General features: G+C 38.7%; 1 protein-coding gene and 1 long non-coding RNA gene across 3 annotated transcripts in view; one reads left to right on the forward strand and one right to left on the reverse strand.

Moving 5' to 3' along the window:
• Positions 1-15,057, forward strand: part of LOC139969646 (uncharacterized) — a 335,050-nt gene that overhangs the window by 308,534 nt on the left and 11,459 nt on the right. The window lies entirely within an intron of this gene.
• LOC139969637 (tetratricopeptide repeat protein 17-like) overlaps positions 211-15,057 on the reverse strand; it is a 28,298-nt gene continuing 13,451 nt past the window's right edge. The window contains exons 11-22 of one of the 2 annotated variants that reach the window (XM_071974766.1): positions 14,292-14,500; positions 13,679-13,853; positions 13,033-13,116; positions 12,315-12,539; positions 10,915-11,097; positions 9,518-9,634; positions 8,856-8,952; positions 8,296-8,422; positions 6,373-6,532; positions 5,556-5,750; positions 4,042-4,185; positions 211-2,650 (exon numbers count right to left, since the gene is read on the reverse strand). In XM_071974766.1, coding sequence (XP_071830867.1) covers positions 2,495-2,650; positions 4,042-4,185; positions 5,556-5,750; positions 6,373-6,532; positions 8,296-8,422; positions 8,856-8,952; positions 9,518-9,634; positions 10,915-11,097; positions 12,315-12,539; positions 13,033-13,116; positions 13,679-13,853; positions 14,292-14,500 — 1,872 coding nt within the window. In that variant the 3' untranslated portion in view covers positions 211-2,494. Of the gene's footprint in view, positions 2,651-4,041; positions 4,186-5,555; positions 5,751-6,372; positions 6,533-8,295; positions 8,423-8,855; positions 8,953-9,307; positions 9,635-10,914; positions 11,098-12,314; positions 12,540-13,032; positions 13,117-13,678; positions 13,854-14,291; positions 14,501-15,057 lie in introns of both variants that reach the window. The other variant, XM_071974765.1, reaches the window with a different exon arrangement.

The raw sequence follows: 15,057 nt of genomic DNA on the forward strand, positions 1-15,057 counted from the left end.
TATTATATCCACCCCGATCAACACACGCCACTCTCAAGATCAATTTCACTCCATTGGTTTCTTCTCTACTTAATTCTTCCTCCGAACACCGACCCATTTAAAGGTGGGATGATGACAGGGGAAGCGAGAAGCTGAGAATCGGGGGAACGGTTCCTGGTAGCTCCTCCCGTTCCTTCAGCAGCAAACAACACACATTGTGACAAACAAAGATTTATATAGATCAAAACTTTTTATTTCTATCATTTTGTCCTTCTTAATAGAAAAATAATTGCTAAGATCCAGATATTTCTAAAATATCTCAAAAAAGTGGAACATTTCCAACCATTAAAAAATAAGAATCAAAGAATAAGAATTGAAGGAAAGTTGTCATACAGTTCAAAAAAAAGATTCTGTAAATCAGAAAAAGGTTACTGCTACACTTTGACCAAGTTTGCCGTAGCCGATTTCATGTGACATTATTAGGTACTAATACATGAAGAATTTGTTAACCTGATCAAGCTACCCCCAAATCATCAAATGAAGAAATGACCAAATCAGCTACAAAACTTGACAAAAGTGTTCACCCTTTCTGAAAGGAAAGTTTGCAATGTATCATTGGCATCGGTTAATGTTTGGACAGCTGGGCAGAGAGTTAGGTGATTCAAATTAAAAAGACAATGTCAACAGTAGATGTAACATGAAGACAACCCCTTCTCTGATAGTCTGCAGAAAACGATAAACTACTACTACCCATGGTTATGATTTCAAAAATCAAAACTTAAGGCAACTCTGTTTCACTTTTATAGCAGCCACAGTGAAGAGACAATGCAAACTAACTATTTTCTGAAAGTGAAGGGTGGTGTGAGAAAAGAAGAAAAAAAATACAGCAAGCAAATGAACAGATTGAAGTTTATGCAAAAACATTTCAGGAAGTTCCAAGGACATTTTGTTAGTCCCTTATAGACAGGTGTGTATAGATTTTAATAATTTAATTTTACGTTCATGGTTTTAAAGGGTGTGAAGACTCGCCCAAAAAGAAACGTCTAATGCCGGTAATTTGACCTAGTTTCGAATGAGGTGTAACAGAAGTGTTAAACACCACCATCGATCCCAGAAAATACGCACACAGCTTGCTACCGTCGGTAATTAGACACTAGTGTACAGTCAGTACATAAGGCTGCGGTCAATACCCACAGCACAGTATACAAACCATACAGCGATGGACATCTCAGGTCCAACTAAAGATGACAATTAAGGTATCATGTTTCATTACTGTCTGCATTTTGTAGCGACACGAACAAAACGCCAATTGCAAGCAACAGAAAGTTAACTTTTTCAGATGGCCGCACGCGGTTTGAGACGAGTCTTCAATGCCTTTAAGCATTCAATATATGCTCTCTCTGTTTAAATTCTCACATCTTCTTAGCTGTAGAAATTCACAACATGACAGTGATTCTGGGTAGTTCCGCGAAATCCAAACAAATCTTTACATAGAACTAACAAGAGCAAGAGTCCAATTTTGGGTCCAACATAGAGCAAGAGTCCAACATAGAGCAAGAGTCCAATTTTGGGTCCAACATAGAGCAAGAGTCCAACATAGAGCAAGAGTACAATTTTGGGGTAAATCAAAATTTAAAAATATCGGCAGTTTATCCAACAATTCTTGGGCTTTGGAGTGTGAGGATAATGGTTTTAAATTTCCTCTGGAGCCAAGTGGTACAGTATCATTTCTGCTATTGTAGGTGGGGTATGTAAACCAAGTAGGCCATAATGACATAGATCTCCCAAAAGAAATCCTTCTTTTCAACTCGTCTGTTTAACCGTTGAGACTTACATCCTGCAGGTCCCATAACCTAACAAAATGGTGATCACAACAACTCAACAAATGATTGCTGGAGTGATGCTAGCTTCAATCTCAGTATGCATTATTAGGTTAGTTTATGTGAAAAATATTCTTTCTCCAACTGCAGCCAATACTTCCATTACAGTGTTTTTTCTTTCAATAATTTTTAATGTATGTCAGGTGCTATGTTTATGGTAGCCTGCTAGTTATTTCCAGCTTGAAAAAGGTAAATACTACGTTCAATTAGCTTTCTTTTAAGACTCCAAATTGAACATTGATGATCTAACTTGCCTTTGTGCAGATAATCCACAGCTTTAACAAACACCCTACAAGAACGGTAACATCTTTCACTTACCTGTATGTAGTAAATATTTCTCTTTTTTGAAATTGACCGCCGGGGCGATTCTTGAGAAGAACACTACCAACATTACCATTAAGGCATACCGTGATTATCAGTGATTATGTGCATCGATACTAACAATTCTCCAAAAAATTCACCATAGTGAGTCAAAGGGACTTACTCCGAATTTTCATCTACTTACTTTACCATCGCTACAGTGGAGGCTTTCCTCTCCGCTTAACGTATCTAAAAAATTTCAAAATTTGTTCTTTGTGACCATATCCTATTGTGATTGGCCAGTGTGCCAATATTAGTCAAAGATATACCCTCTGCTAATTTTCTGCCCTGTTAGGGGGGAGTGTACCTTCCTTCTCAGCCAACTGAAGAATGTTACACTGTATCGTCTTCAACCTCTCCATAGCTGGTTGGAACTCTGGTTGTAAGCGAAGCGAGGACTCGTAAAGGTCGATCGCCTTGTCAAATAAGCCCTAGAAGTAGGCAATGAATAGACGAGAGATTTTGATTAGAAATGAAACAGTTTCGTTATCAATTATGATACGAGTCAAGTGATCCCTTTAATCCCCCCCCCCCACCACTCTCTGACCCAAGTAGGCACGGATAGAGGGAGATTTGATTAGAAATGAAACAGTTTCGAAATCAATTATGATACGAGTCAAGTGATCCTTTTAATCCCCCCCCCCCCTGACCCAAGTAGGCATGAAAAGACGAGAGATTTGATTAGAAATGAAACAGTTTCGTTATCCATTATGATACTGATAACGAGTAAAGTGATCCCTCTAATCCCCCACCCCCCCCACCACTCTGACCGAATGCAGACCATTAACACCTCCTACTCCCATAACGTATTTAACATGCCTTTCCCATCAATGTTTCTAAATTTCTCTCCAGTGTGATCACCATATAGATGATACAGACAAGGCAAAAATCACTGATAGGGAAAAATTCACTAAAATATTTTCTTTCAATCTTCCCCTTGATAAAATTGTTAAAACCTCTTTGAACCACAGCTTCCAAAAAAACGTTTCCCTTGTCAACCCTTGTCGTGACTTCTGTAGAGTAGTGGCGGTCCATAAATTATCCAAGGCCTCAATTAGTCCCATCAATCCTTCGTGATTTAATGACTCACCGAACAACAGCTTAAAGGTCATCTACGAACAACATTATCCTAATCACTCTTAATCTTATGAATAAACATTAGCTAATTATGCACATTGATGATTGTAAAAGGAGTGATTGCCTTATTTCCTGTTATGTTATTCCTTTGGTTTTACAACCTTTGTTGGAAGGACACTGACCACAGGATTGTGGCGTTTTTTTGAAATGTTTTTTTCTTTGTCTTCTTTGTAAAAGAGGAACATGTCATTATTATTCAAATGATATATGTGGGCTTGTAATTAAGGATATGACTTATTAAGGCCTAAAATTTTGATGAGTGCAACACTCTACGTCATAGTTTGCACATATTTAATGACTTTCTAAAAACTTTCAAATGTGTATATCTTGGAAACGAAAAAGAGAACAGATTTTTAATGAGATTATCACACATAACAAATGTACTGAATAGTGGGCAAATAGTGGGCAAATTGGCTAGATGTCCGTAGTACTTTAAAGCCCACACATATTATCAATACATGACAAAGCGGGGGCGGAGGGGGGGGGGGTAGTTTGGAGACTTGCACATGTTTTAGTGGCTTGGTAGTTTCAATTCTCTCTCTTTTTAGCTGTAAAGACATTTCAATCGGGCCTGATGCTACAATCTTTGCAGCATCTTCTTCAGAGTTTGCTGTTGAAGATCTTGGTAGGATATATAGATTTTAGTAATAAAAAAAAAGACTGAAACGATAAAATGTGGACTTACTTTGGCAGAGTAGAGGTTTGCGAGAGTAAAATGGTTAATGACCAATAACGGGGCTATGTCTACAGCCATCTTGGCTACCGTTATACCGTCGTCCAGTAGACCCGCCCGATGGTAGACGTTGGCCGTGCTGATGAGGGCGATGTCCTGTACATAAAAGATACAAAAGTAGAGGTCATGGTATACACATGGGCACAAGGATTAAAGATAGAACTACTTAAATGCCTACCATTATATAAAAAAAAATTTGTTTAGCTGTTTGAAGAAGTTGTTTATGACAGATATCTCTATCAAAGGAGTCTCAAGTTAGGGTGTTAGGGTGTTGGGGTGTTAGGGTGTTGGGGTGTTAGGGTGTTAGGGTGTTGGGGTGTTAGGGTGTTAGCTCAGTGGTTAACGCTGGTGCCTTCCAATCATAAGGTCCCCGGTTCCAGTTACTCCAAGATCAATGTATGTCGTCCAGTTACAGAGTTGTTGACAATTGACAATTCATAATCATGGACGTTAAATATGAATGTAAGAGACTGACTTCGGTCAGCTTGCGGCTTTGATAAGCCAATGAGGCTTCTTCGCGAGTTCCTGCTTGCAGGAGGATCTAAAATACATACAATACATACATGCATACAAGTTCATAGAGATTTAAAAAACATCAAAGCATTTAACTGTTTTTTTTGTCATCAAGTTTGTTCACATACAACCAAATTTGACAGCCAACATTTCTGTCAACCTCTCTACTTATCCTTGTGAAAGCAAGACAGTACCATATTATGAAATAACAGTCAGCATGCAAAAGCAGGAATTCAAAGCATATCCTGCTTTAGTTGATGTAATTTGGTCTTGGAGAGAAACCGCAAACCAATACAAACTTACCTTCCAGTCGTTGGGACTAAAATGAAGCGGTCTTGGAGAGAAACCGCAAACCAATACAAACTTACCTTCCAGTCGTTGGGACTAAAATGAAGCAGTCTTGGAGAGAAACTGCAAACCAATACAAACTTACCTTCCAGTCATTAGGACTAAAATGAAGCGGTCTTGGAGAGAAACCGCAAACCAATTCAAACTTACCTTCCAGTCGTTGGGACTAAAATGAAGCGGTCTTGGAGAGAAACCGCAAACCAATACAAACTTACCTTCCAGTCATTGGGATTAACATGAAGCGGTCTTGGAGAGAAACCGCAAACCAATACAAACTTACCTTCCAATCATTGGGACTAAAATGAAGCGGTCTTGGAGAGAAACGGCAAACCAATACAAACTTACCTTCCAATCATTGGGACTAAAATGAAGCAGTCTTGGAGAGAAACGGCAAACCAATACAAACTTACCTTCCAGTCATTGGGACTAAAATGAAGCGGTATTGGAGAGAAACCGCAAACCAATACAAACTTACCTTCCAGTTATTGGGATTAACATGAAGCGGTCTTGGAGAGAAACCGCAAACCAATACAAACTTACCTTCCAATCATTGGGACTAAAATGAAGCGGTCTTGGAGAGAAACCGCAAACCAATACGAACTTACCTTCCAGTCATTGGGACTGAAATGAAGCGCATGACGAAGACAGTCCAAGGCCTTCGATGCTGAGCCTTCCACGCGCCAATAGAGGGCCGCCATGTTGGATACCACCCACGAATCTGGGTTTTTCTCCAGCGCCATGGCGATACGAGTCCCAGCTTCTTGACTGGAAATGGGATCTCCGTAAATGTTCTGTAAAACCTGCAAAAGAAACAGAAATATCCAATCTTCTTGAAATAGGTTGCAGCTTCACTGTTGCACATATACAGACCTCTCAGTGTATAAATATGCCATCTTTATGTTAATAAATATTTCATAGTGCAAAGGCTATGGAGAATTTTTATTCCTGAAACTAGTCAAAGTTAATCAGTTTACCACTTGAAAACACTGACAAAGTCAGCCCAGAGTTTTATTTTCAATTTGTCCATTCCACTTTTTCTGCCCCTCACAGGAAAATTATAATAATAATAAGCAGTTTTTTTCACGACGCTTAATCCACCACCAATGTGGGAGAAACTCGCGAGGGCTTCTGGATTACAACTTACTTACACGTCGGGTGGCTTCCAATTCAACATTTCAACTCAAATTTGGAATCTTTTCAATTTAGAAAGTCATTTACGGTGGGAAAACCGTAGATTGCTCTTGGATGAAAAACCCACCTTACTATGAGCCGGCCGGGGATCGAACCCGGGCCTCCCGATTGCTGAGCCTCATTGCTTCAAATGCCACCACCATTTATTCACTAGGCCACAACATCGGAATGCAGAAATCTTAACGGTCTCCTGAAAATGCTAAAGACTAAAGGGAATACACACATACGTACCTCTCTCAAACCTTGCTCGGCGGCATAGTCCAGGCTTCTTCGCCGTTTCATCCCCATTAAATGGTCCATGGTATGGAGACTAGATGGGAAATCTTGAGGACATTCCGGTGACAGCACCTCATTTGGTAGCACGGCACTGAAATCAATATGATCTTCTATCCTGTGGGACAATTGGAAAACAGAATAATAATAATTAATAAGTAACAGTTCTTATATAGCGCAACTTACAATAAAGTCTCGCCGCGCTGTACTTAACCCTGGTCATTGGTAACTTGTCACACCTACACACCAAAGTGTGCACAATTCAAACAATCTCTCCTGGGGCACCACAGTGCACCACAGCCATGTGTCCACTGGGGGACTTCCCATAGGGTGCAGCCACAAACCGGGGCACGCAACTATATTTACAAGTCACCACGCAAGTCCCCATTTATACACCTGGGTGAAGAGAGGCAATGGAGATAAAGTGCCTTGCCCAAGGACACAACGCAACGATCTGGCCAGGGCTCGAACCTGTAATCCTTAGATCACAAGTCCACTGCCTTAACCACTTGAAGAAATATGGTATGTTTGTAAAAACGTTGTCAAAACTTTGTGAAGAGGTATTTTAATACATATAATTGTTCGCGCATACCCCTATCGAAATTCTCGAAATATTTATACGATACAAATTTTCAACATACGGAATATATATTGTAATAAGTGAGTTGTTTCTCACTTTTCATGCCAGTTACAAGGTGTCCCAAGTAAAAATGATTGCATGCTATTAATAGTGTCACTAAAAAAAAAGTTACAAGTCTTCCAGATAAGACACAGAATTTTACTTGGGTGCACTGTTCTATCTAGGAGACTTGTAAACTTTCTTTTTTTTGTCCTTTATCCACTATAATTGTTTTTCTTTTTTTTTTCATCTCTTTTATTGACTCATTTGACATTTATACAAATAGACATGATAATTTTGTGATTTCTTTAGTATAACAATACAACTCAATCATTGCCTAACAATTTATTATTTCTTATCTTTAGTTTTAATAGTACATAATATTATCGATACATACGTGAAACCGCAGAGACAAAACGTACAATAATATTATTCAAATATAACAATCGCGACATGCACAAAGTTGAGAAGCAAAACATAGCAAAGAAATACTAAACAGGAGACCAAACAAGCACTGAGACACTATAAAAAAGAGCACTAGCTGCAAATGAAATCCTTCTTACTTAAAGCAGTTTTAAATTCTTGAAGAGAGATCGGAGGGTTAAGCTTATTCTTATATAGATAATAATAGTTTTCTGTTGAAATATGAAATATTTCGCATGAAAAATGAGAAAGTTATAGACGGATAAAAGCAAAACTTAATCTCATACAGTTTAACTTCTAAATGTGCTGAAAGAAATTTCCACTGTCATCTTAACAGCTCTCTCAAGTAACACTCTTATGTTTATAGCTGCAGCACTCTGCACAAAAGCTTGCACATCAGTTGACATACTTAACAGTCCCCCCGATAAGACACAAAGTTTTACTTGGGTGCACTGTTCTATCTGGGAGACTTGTAAACTTTTTGGGGTTTCTCCTTTATCCACTATAATTAAGACAAAGTTTTACTAATAGCGGATAAGAGCAAAATTTATTCTCGTACATGTTAACTTCTAAATGTGCTGGGAAAAAAAATTCCACGGTCATGTTAAGTAAATGCTCTTGTTAAAACCAGAAGTTAGTTATCATTTAACTTCCTTCAAAGTCCTCAAAATAAAACTAGCGTCTTATCCTTTGTTTTTTCATAACTCACCTAATGTTCTTGGCAGTTACAGCCAACCAGGTGCTGTAGAAAGCTCTTTGTTTTTGAGAACTCACCTAATGTTCTTGGCAGTTACAGCCAACCAGGTGCTGTAGAAAGCTCTTTGTTTTTGAGAACTCACCTAATGTTCTTGGCAGTTACAGCCAACCAGGTACTGTAGAAAGCTCTGAGGTTTAACCTTCTGAAATGCTGGCATTCTTCGGGTAATGGCCAAGAGAGATGCTTCTCTTGGAGAATCTTGGCAATATCTGTGAACGATAATTTTAAAACTGAAAAATTTAAATTCAAGTTCTTTTTTACATTTTTTTTACCCTGCAGTCTATTTAAAGCAATTACACCTTTCATAATTAAGGAGTGTTAGCTCAGTGGTTAACGCCGGTGCCTTTCAATCATAAGGTCCCGAGTTCGAGACACTCCAAGAAGAATGTATGTCGTCCAGTGACAGAGTTGTTGACAATTGACAATTCATAACCATGGACGTTTAATATGAATCTAAGAGACTGACTTGGGTCAGCCTGCGGCTTTGATAAGCCAATGATTGCTTCTTTGCGAGTTCCTGATTGCAGGAGGATCTAAAATACATACATACATACAATACATAATTACTTATTAGAGTATTGGTCCCTACATCTCATCCCCCTGCAGCAAAGCTGAAGTGAGCTGATTTCTCGTTCTACTCACCTACATCTGGGGCAGGCACTGATGGTATATGAGGGCCGTACGCACTGGAGGGAATGGTTCCAGAACTAGGAATTTGTTTCAGGTTGACAGTTATTTTCTATAAAGAGAGTAAAATATGAATCAATCAATTCTTTAAATGAACTTTCACTTGTACGACAACGAAATGTGACGAGATTAAAACAATGTATTAAAACAATAAATATTTGTGATCAAATGCATAGTAATTTTGATGTCCCCTTGGTGTTTATTAACAACTCAAGAACGTACATCGGATGAAGATGTATCAACAAGTTGTCTTAGCAGGAAAGAGGGATCTATAATAGCTCAAAGCCACACCCCTCCCCCCCCTCCCGACAACCCTCTGTGACTGCATTTCCTGCACACCTGCATTATTCCGACATTAAAACCTTTTTTCTTTCTCTTTTCATCTTCTCAGGAAAGCCAAACTTTACCTTTCCAGCCTGTTTACTGTCAATATTCACCAACTTTCTCTGCTTCACATGTGGCGGTATACCCTCCAATCCCTGGCTACTGGACTCCTGGGGTGGACCTTGGACCTTCACCTGACACCTGGGGTCTCCCTGAGGACCAGAGGATCTCTCATCATTACATGGGTGGCTACCAGAGTTAGAGGGTATAAATTCCCTAGTTCTAGTTTCTACCTGACACTGTTCCTTCCCGTCGACGTGGTAACAGATGGTTCGTGATTCGCGCTGCACGTTGCCGTCGTCCGTGCTCCGTAGTGGCCTAGGTACCCCGTCCGCAGTCTCTTCACTGACCTGACGAATAGAGGACAGCAAGAAGTCGGCTCAGTTGCATGATGCGATGAAAAGGGACGCTGCGTCAGTCAGAAGACCCATTGTCTTATATTAATCATTACTAGCATTTCACACCTTTTACATGCAATGAACTTTGCTAATATATCATCTTCCACCATTTCTAAGTAAGATTTGTTCTTCCAAGTGCTCTTGAGAGTAGCCTTGCTCTCACCTAAATATTTGAGTTTCAAGTTTACTAAAAATCCAGTATAAATACATGGAAGTACATATTTATAAATAGGATATGAAAAACAGCTAAGAGTAATAAAGCTTAAAATAGCATGTACTTCAATTAGCAGGCCCTCTACAGACTAGAAATATATGACATTAGGAGATGAGGTGCGGGCAATGTAATCATTTGTTTCTGTGAAAGAATAAGACACACACAGAAGTGGGATCTTGCAGACAATACACCTTGGAGGAAAGAGAACATTTCAAAGAACATCTCACCTCTCTTTGTTCTTACAGTCTAATTTTCCTCTATTCATTCTCATTGTCCAATTTAGCTGACCATCTGTCCCTTTAATATGTCTCTGAAGAAGATCCAGCTAGGACCGAAAGTCTGGCCCTCTTTTCATTTTAATTTTTTTTTTATCTTTTTTTTTATATATATTATTTTTATTTTTTATTTTATTTTTATTTTTATTTAAACTTTTTTATTTTTACCTGCCCACAGGTTTTTCACAGCAGATTTTACTGTTGCCCAGAAAAACTGCCCATAATCTTCTTGTTCTTACGTTACACCTAATAAATGTTGTCGACAATGATTCAACACGTTTTTCATTATTCAATGTCTCGTCTCCCCTTTAATCTTGAAGCATTGCAAACATTTGGCTGAAAGGGTGTAAAGACTCCTGCAAAAAGAAACGTCTAATGTCGGTTATCTGACCTAGGTTGGAATGAGGTGTAAGAGAAGTGTTAGACACCACCATCGATCCCAGAAAATACACACACAGCTTGCTACCATCGGTAATTAGACACTAGTGTACAGTCAGTACATACAGTTGCGGTCAACACCCACAGCACAGTGTACAAACAATACAGCGATGGACATCTCAGGTCCAGCTAAAGATAACAAGGTATCACGTTTCATTACTGTACTGTCTGCATTTTGTAGCAACACGAATAAAACATCATTTGCAAGCAACGGAAAGTTAAACTTTTTCAGATGGCCGCACGCGGTTTGGGGCGAGTCTTCAATGCCTTTAAAGCAGAGTAGCAAACAAGAAAATTGAACTTACTTCATCGTGGTACTTAGGTCCACCGTTCTCTGTAGCTTTCAGATGACATTTAAGTTTCCCTAAGATATCTAAGGTTTCCTTGGACTTGGGGTTGAGGTTCATGGAAGTGGTATATTCTTGAATTGCTTGTTGATAACTGTCTAAGGAAGACCAAGCATTGCCCAGACTAAAATGGATAAACGGCTAAAAATAAAACATGAGACAAAAAAATGCAAAAATTAAAACATAGAATATTATAAGATATACAGCAGTATAATTTATGCAACATTGAATAAAAATGAGAGTTCAAAGAGTGATGAAAACAAAAAAGCCCTAATGAAATAAAACATCAGACAAATGCAAAAAATTAAAACATAGAATGTAATAAAATATACAGCAGTATTATTTATGCAACATCGAATAAAAAATGAGAGTTCAAAGAGTGATGAAAACAACAAAGCCCTAATGAGTAACTCTTCAGCAATGTCATACACAAACTATAATGTTCAAAATGCTTTACTGTAGCAATCACTTCCTATTTGAACTTTTAAATGTCAGGTATGAAACCAAACCAGCAAGCAAACACATATCTAGGGATGTTGTTCATGAAATAATAATAATTAAGGCTTATAAGCACAACAACTACAGCAAACTGTGTGCACTGCTGTGCTGGAAAACAACTAATTAAATCTCAAAGTAACGATACAAAAGTTAAACCTGGTCGAGATTCTGGCTGAAATCAGGACCATTGACAAATAAGTAGTGTTTTAATTGCCTCTTAAAAGTAGCAGCATTTTGGACTTCTTTAAGGCTGTCAGGAAGCTTATTCCACAATTTAGGTCCAGCCTTCTCAAAGCGATACCCATACAAGGATTTGACTCGAGGCTCTTTTAATAACATATTTCTTCTACGGTCAGAGGTTACCAACAGATCATGGATATATTTAGGACCCAGTCCTCTAACAGACTTAAACACAATCAATATTATTTTAAAGAACACCCTCTCCTTGATTTTAAGCCAATGAAGATCATGGAATAGATCAGTCACATTATCATATTTTCTTCTACCATATATCATTCTTGCAGCAAAATTTTGAACAGATTGGAGTTGATCATGTAAATGTTGGTTGATACCAAAATAGAGTGAGTTACAAAACTCAATATGCGAAATAACCATGGATTGGACAATAGTGCTTAACCCAGACTTAGCAAGATAAAACCGCATTGTAGAAATATTTCTTAGATTCTTAAAGCACCTGGATTTAAGTGAACAGATTTGATGCCGAAAAGACATGGTATCGTCAAAATGAACACCAAGGTTATGAACAATTTGGTCAAAACGTACACAATCAACAGTGTTAAGAATAACACCCTTGATACGAATCAGTTTTAATATAGGAAATGTCAGATCTCTGGGCTTACCTCCGAGCTGTTCACCACTAACGCCATTCTCAGCAACTGCAGTGCGTCCAACGACTTTCCTATAGACATCATGACGAGGGCAGCATTCACTAGCGGTATATTGGCGTCTTCGACGGGTGCGAAGACCAGGGCAGGTCGGAGGCATTCGATGGCCTGGGCGTTGTTGTCCAGCTCTTTCCAATAGAGTGCTGCCAGGTTATACATCATCCACTGAGATGTGCTATGCTGTAATGACAACATTTTATGAGACCTGGCAGCTGGTACTATCCATTACATTGTGTCCCTGGGCAAGATGCTTTATCTCAATAGACTCTCTCCACCCAGGGGTTAAATGGGTACCTGTGAGGTAACTTGTCATTGGGTGCAGTCTATAACTGCTGCCAACTGGAGGGATTGTCTCTGGGACATTGTATCATTGAACAGGGGTAATATAACATCTGTAAAGTGCTTTGAGACCTATCACTGGTATAAAGCGCTATATAAAAATCAAATATTATTAAAATGTAGAAGCTATAAAAAGTAGAAGCTACACAACATTAACTGAAATGTGTTACATTACACCACCGTATAGTACTGTACACCACATAACAAACCTGGTGCAACACCATGCAACACCACCTACCACTGCATCAAACACCAATCATGTCATGGCACCATCCAACACCAACTTACACCACACACCAAAGTGAACACTTACCAACCAAGGTGTAAACCTTACCTTATGCTCATTTATAGCAACAGCTACCCTTTGACCGAGCTCCCTTATCCTCAAGTCCACAGCATTACAAAACGGCTTCAAAGCCTGTAAAAGCAAAAAAACAAATTTTTAACAAATGTATCTACTTTTCAAAACATGAAAATTGCACACTGAAAAAATAAAACAGCTAAGCTAAGAATCAAAAGGGCTTTGACACACATGGACACATTAATCTAACAAAAGTTTTTAAAACTATGATATGCAATCTTTGAATGTAATGAGTAAAATTTCTTAAAATTCAGTTACGTTACTTTTTTCTCTCTTTGGATCTGCTAAACATAGATCTTACGCATGTATCTTAAATCGCCAAAAAATTGTAATGAAAGCTATATCCTTTTACTAACATCAATTTATCATCATCATGGTGGGCACAGGATGTATGAAAACTTCTTTGTGCATACCTAATAAACTCATTAGTCCAGTATTCAAAATTACCACAGCACCCAAGATATTTAAATAGCACTTGATATACAGTCATCTGTTATATCATCCTAAGATCCAGCTTTCCTTATCAGAGACTAGACACCAGACCCTCCACCCCTCCACCCCCCCCCTTCTCTGACCCACCAGCCACTTCCAACCCTATCCCAATTTATACTTCACTCACTATCTTGTAATCCATTCTCTTCCTGGAATTTGGCAGTAGCGCTCTTTGGCTTATTCCATCCACAAAGTCCATCGCTGTCTCCCTGCCATTCATGATGTCCGGATCGGTGCAGAATGGTTTCCCGAGAGGAATGTCTGCAATCTCTCCAAAAGGACGCTGCAGCACCATTGCCAAGCTATTCCAGGAAGCGGGGAAAAAAAACATGGTACATCATAAAATAAAATGGGGAAAAGACATGGTACATAATAAAATGAAATGGGAAAAACATTGCCAAACTATTCAAGGAGGCGGGAACAACAACAATTAATTTTAATTACAACATTTTTCCAGAGAACCAATCACAAGTGAGGCCAAGCAATTTCCAAGAAAATCTCGGCCTACACGAGTCCAGAACACATGAAGCTACAATCTCACTATTCTCGTAGGATTTATTTATTTAAAAGACAATTTCTTAACTTCATACTCCAGAGTGAGAACGGACCAGTAATCGTCTGCAAGGGATGCATTAAAAATCAATTAAAGGAGCTTACAGAATTTAGTTAAATATATTCCCTAATATCACATGACAATACATTTCGACGGATCTGAAATTGTTTTAATCCAAGGGACTTACTCCTCCGTGTCTCTGGTAGGGACACGAAACATCTGACCGACGAGTTGCCAGTCCGGTAGATCAAACCCTACGGTCTCACAATACGACCAAGTTGGCCAGTCGTCCTGCAACCAGGCTGGATTTTCACCGACGTCATCTTCGGAAGCGAGTCTAGCGGAAAGCCTGTCTGCTAGAGGGATCTCATTGCTGACGTTAAAGCAAGTCAGCTCCTTTAAACCAAACAACGATTGTCACAATGTCAACACACATCATACTAAGGATGTGGTATAAAAAATGGTGGTATCAAAAATGCTAAATATGCTAAAAATCATCACAAAGATTCAAAAATTCACATCTTTTAGTATTCAGCTATTTCTTTGGCAAATGTTTCCCACACTATTAAACAAACTAAATTCCAGACTTTCTCAACACCAAAACACGTCTCGCGGTTTACCACGAGGCCTACACACGTATAATGACCTAATGTTAGGCTACCTATAGTAAGCCTAACAATTGTACCTCTTGTAAAATGTATGCTAATCCCTTTTGTAAAATTTTGATGAGGGGTACGTATATGCCAGGAACCAAGATCCCCCAAATATAACATGGTGCATTTTGTATCAATACAAGGAAAATACATGTGGTGATTTTATTTCAACTAATAGATTTTTTTTAGCAAGTGGGCTAAAATTGTGAAATTCTAGGCATGGCATTTCTCTTTTGATACATTTGAGGCAACTTTCCTCACTCAGACATTTAATTCTCTATTATAAACACACCTGAATGT

This window comes from Apostichopus japonicus, chromosome 7, assembly GCF_037975245.1.
Source record: "Apostichopus japonicus isolate 1M-3 chromosome 7, ASM3797524v1, whole genome shotgun sequence".
Taxonomy (NCBI): domain Eukaryota; kingdom Metazoa; phylum Echinodermata; class Holothuroidea; order Aspidochirotida; family Stichopodidae; genus Apostichopus; species Apostichopus japonicus.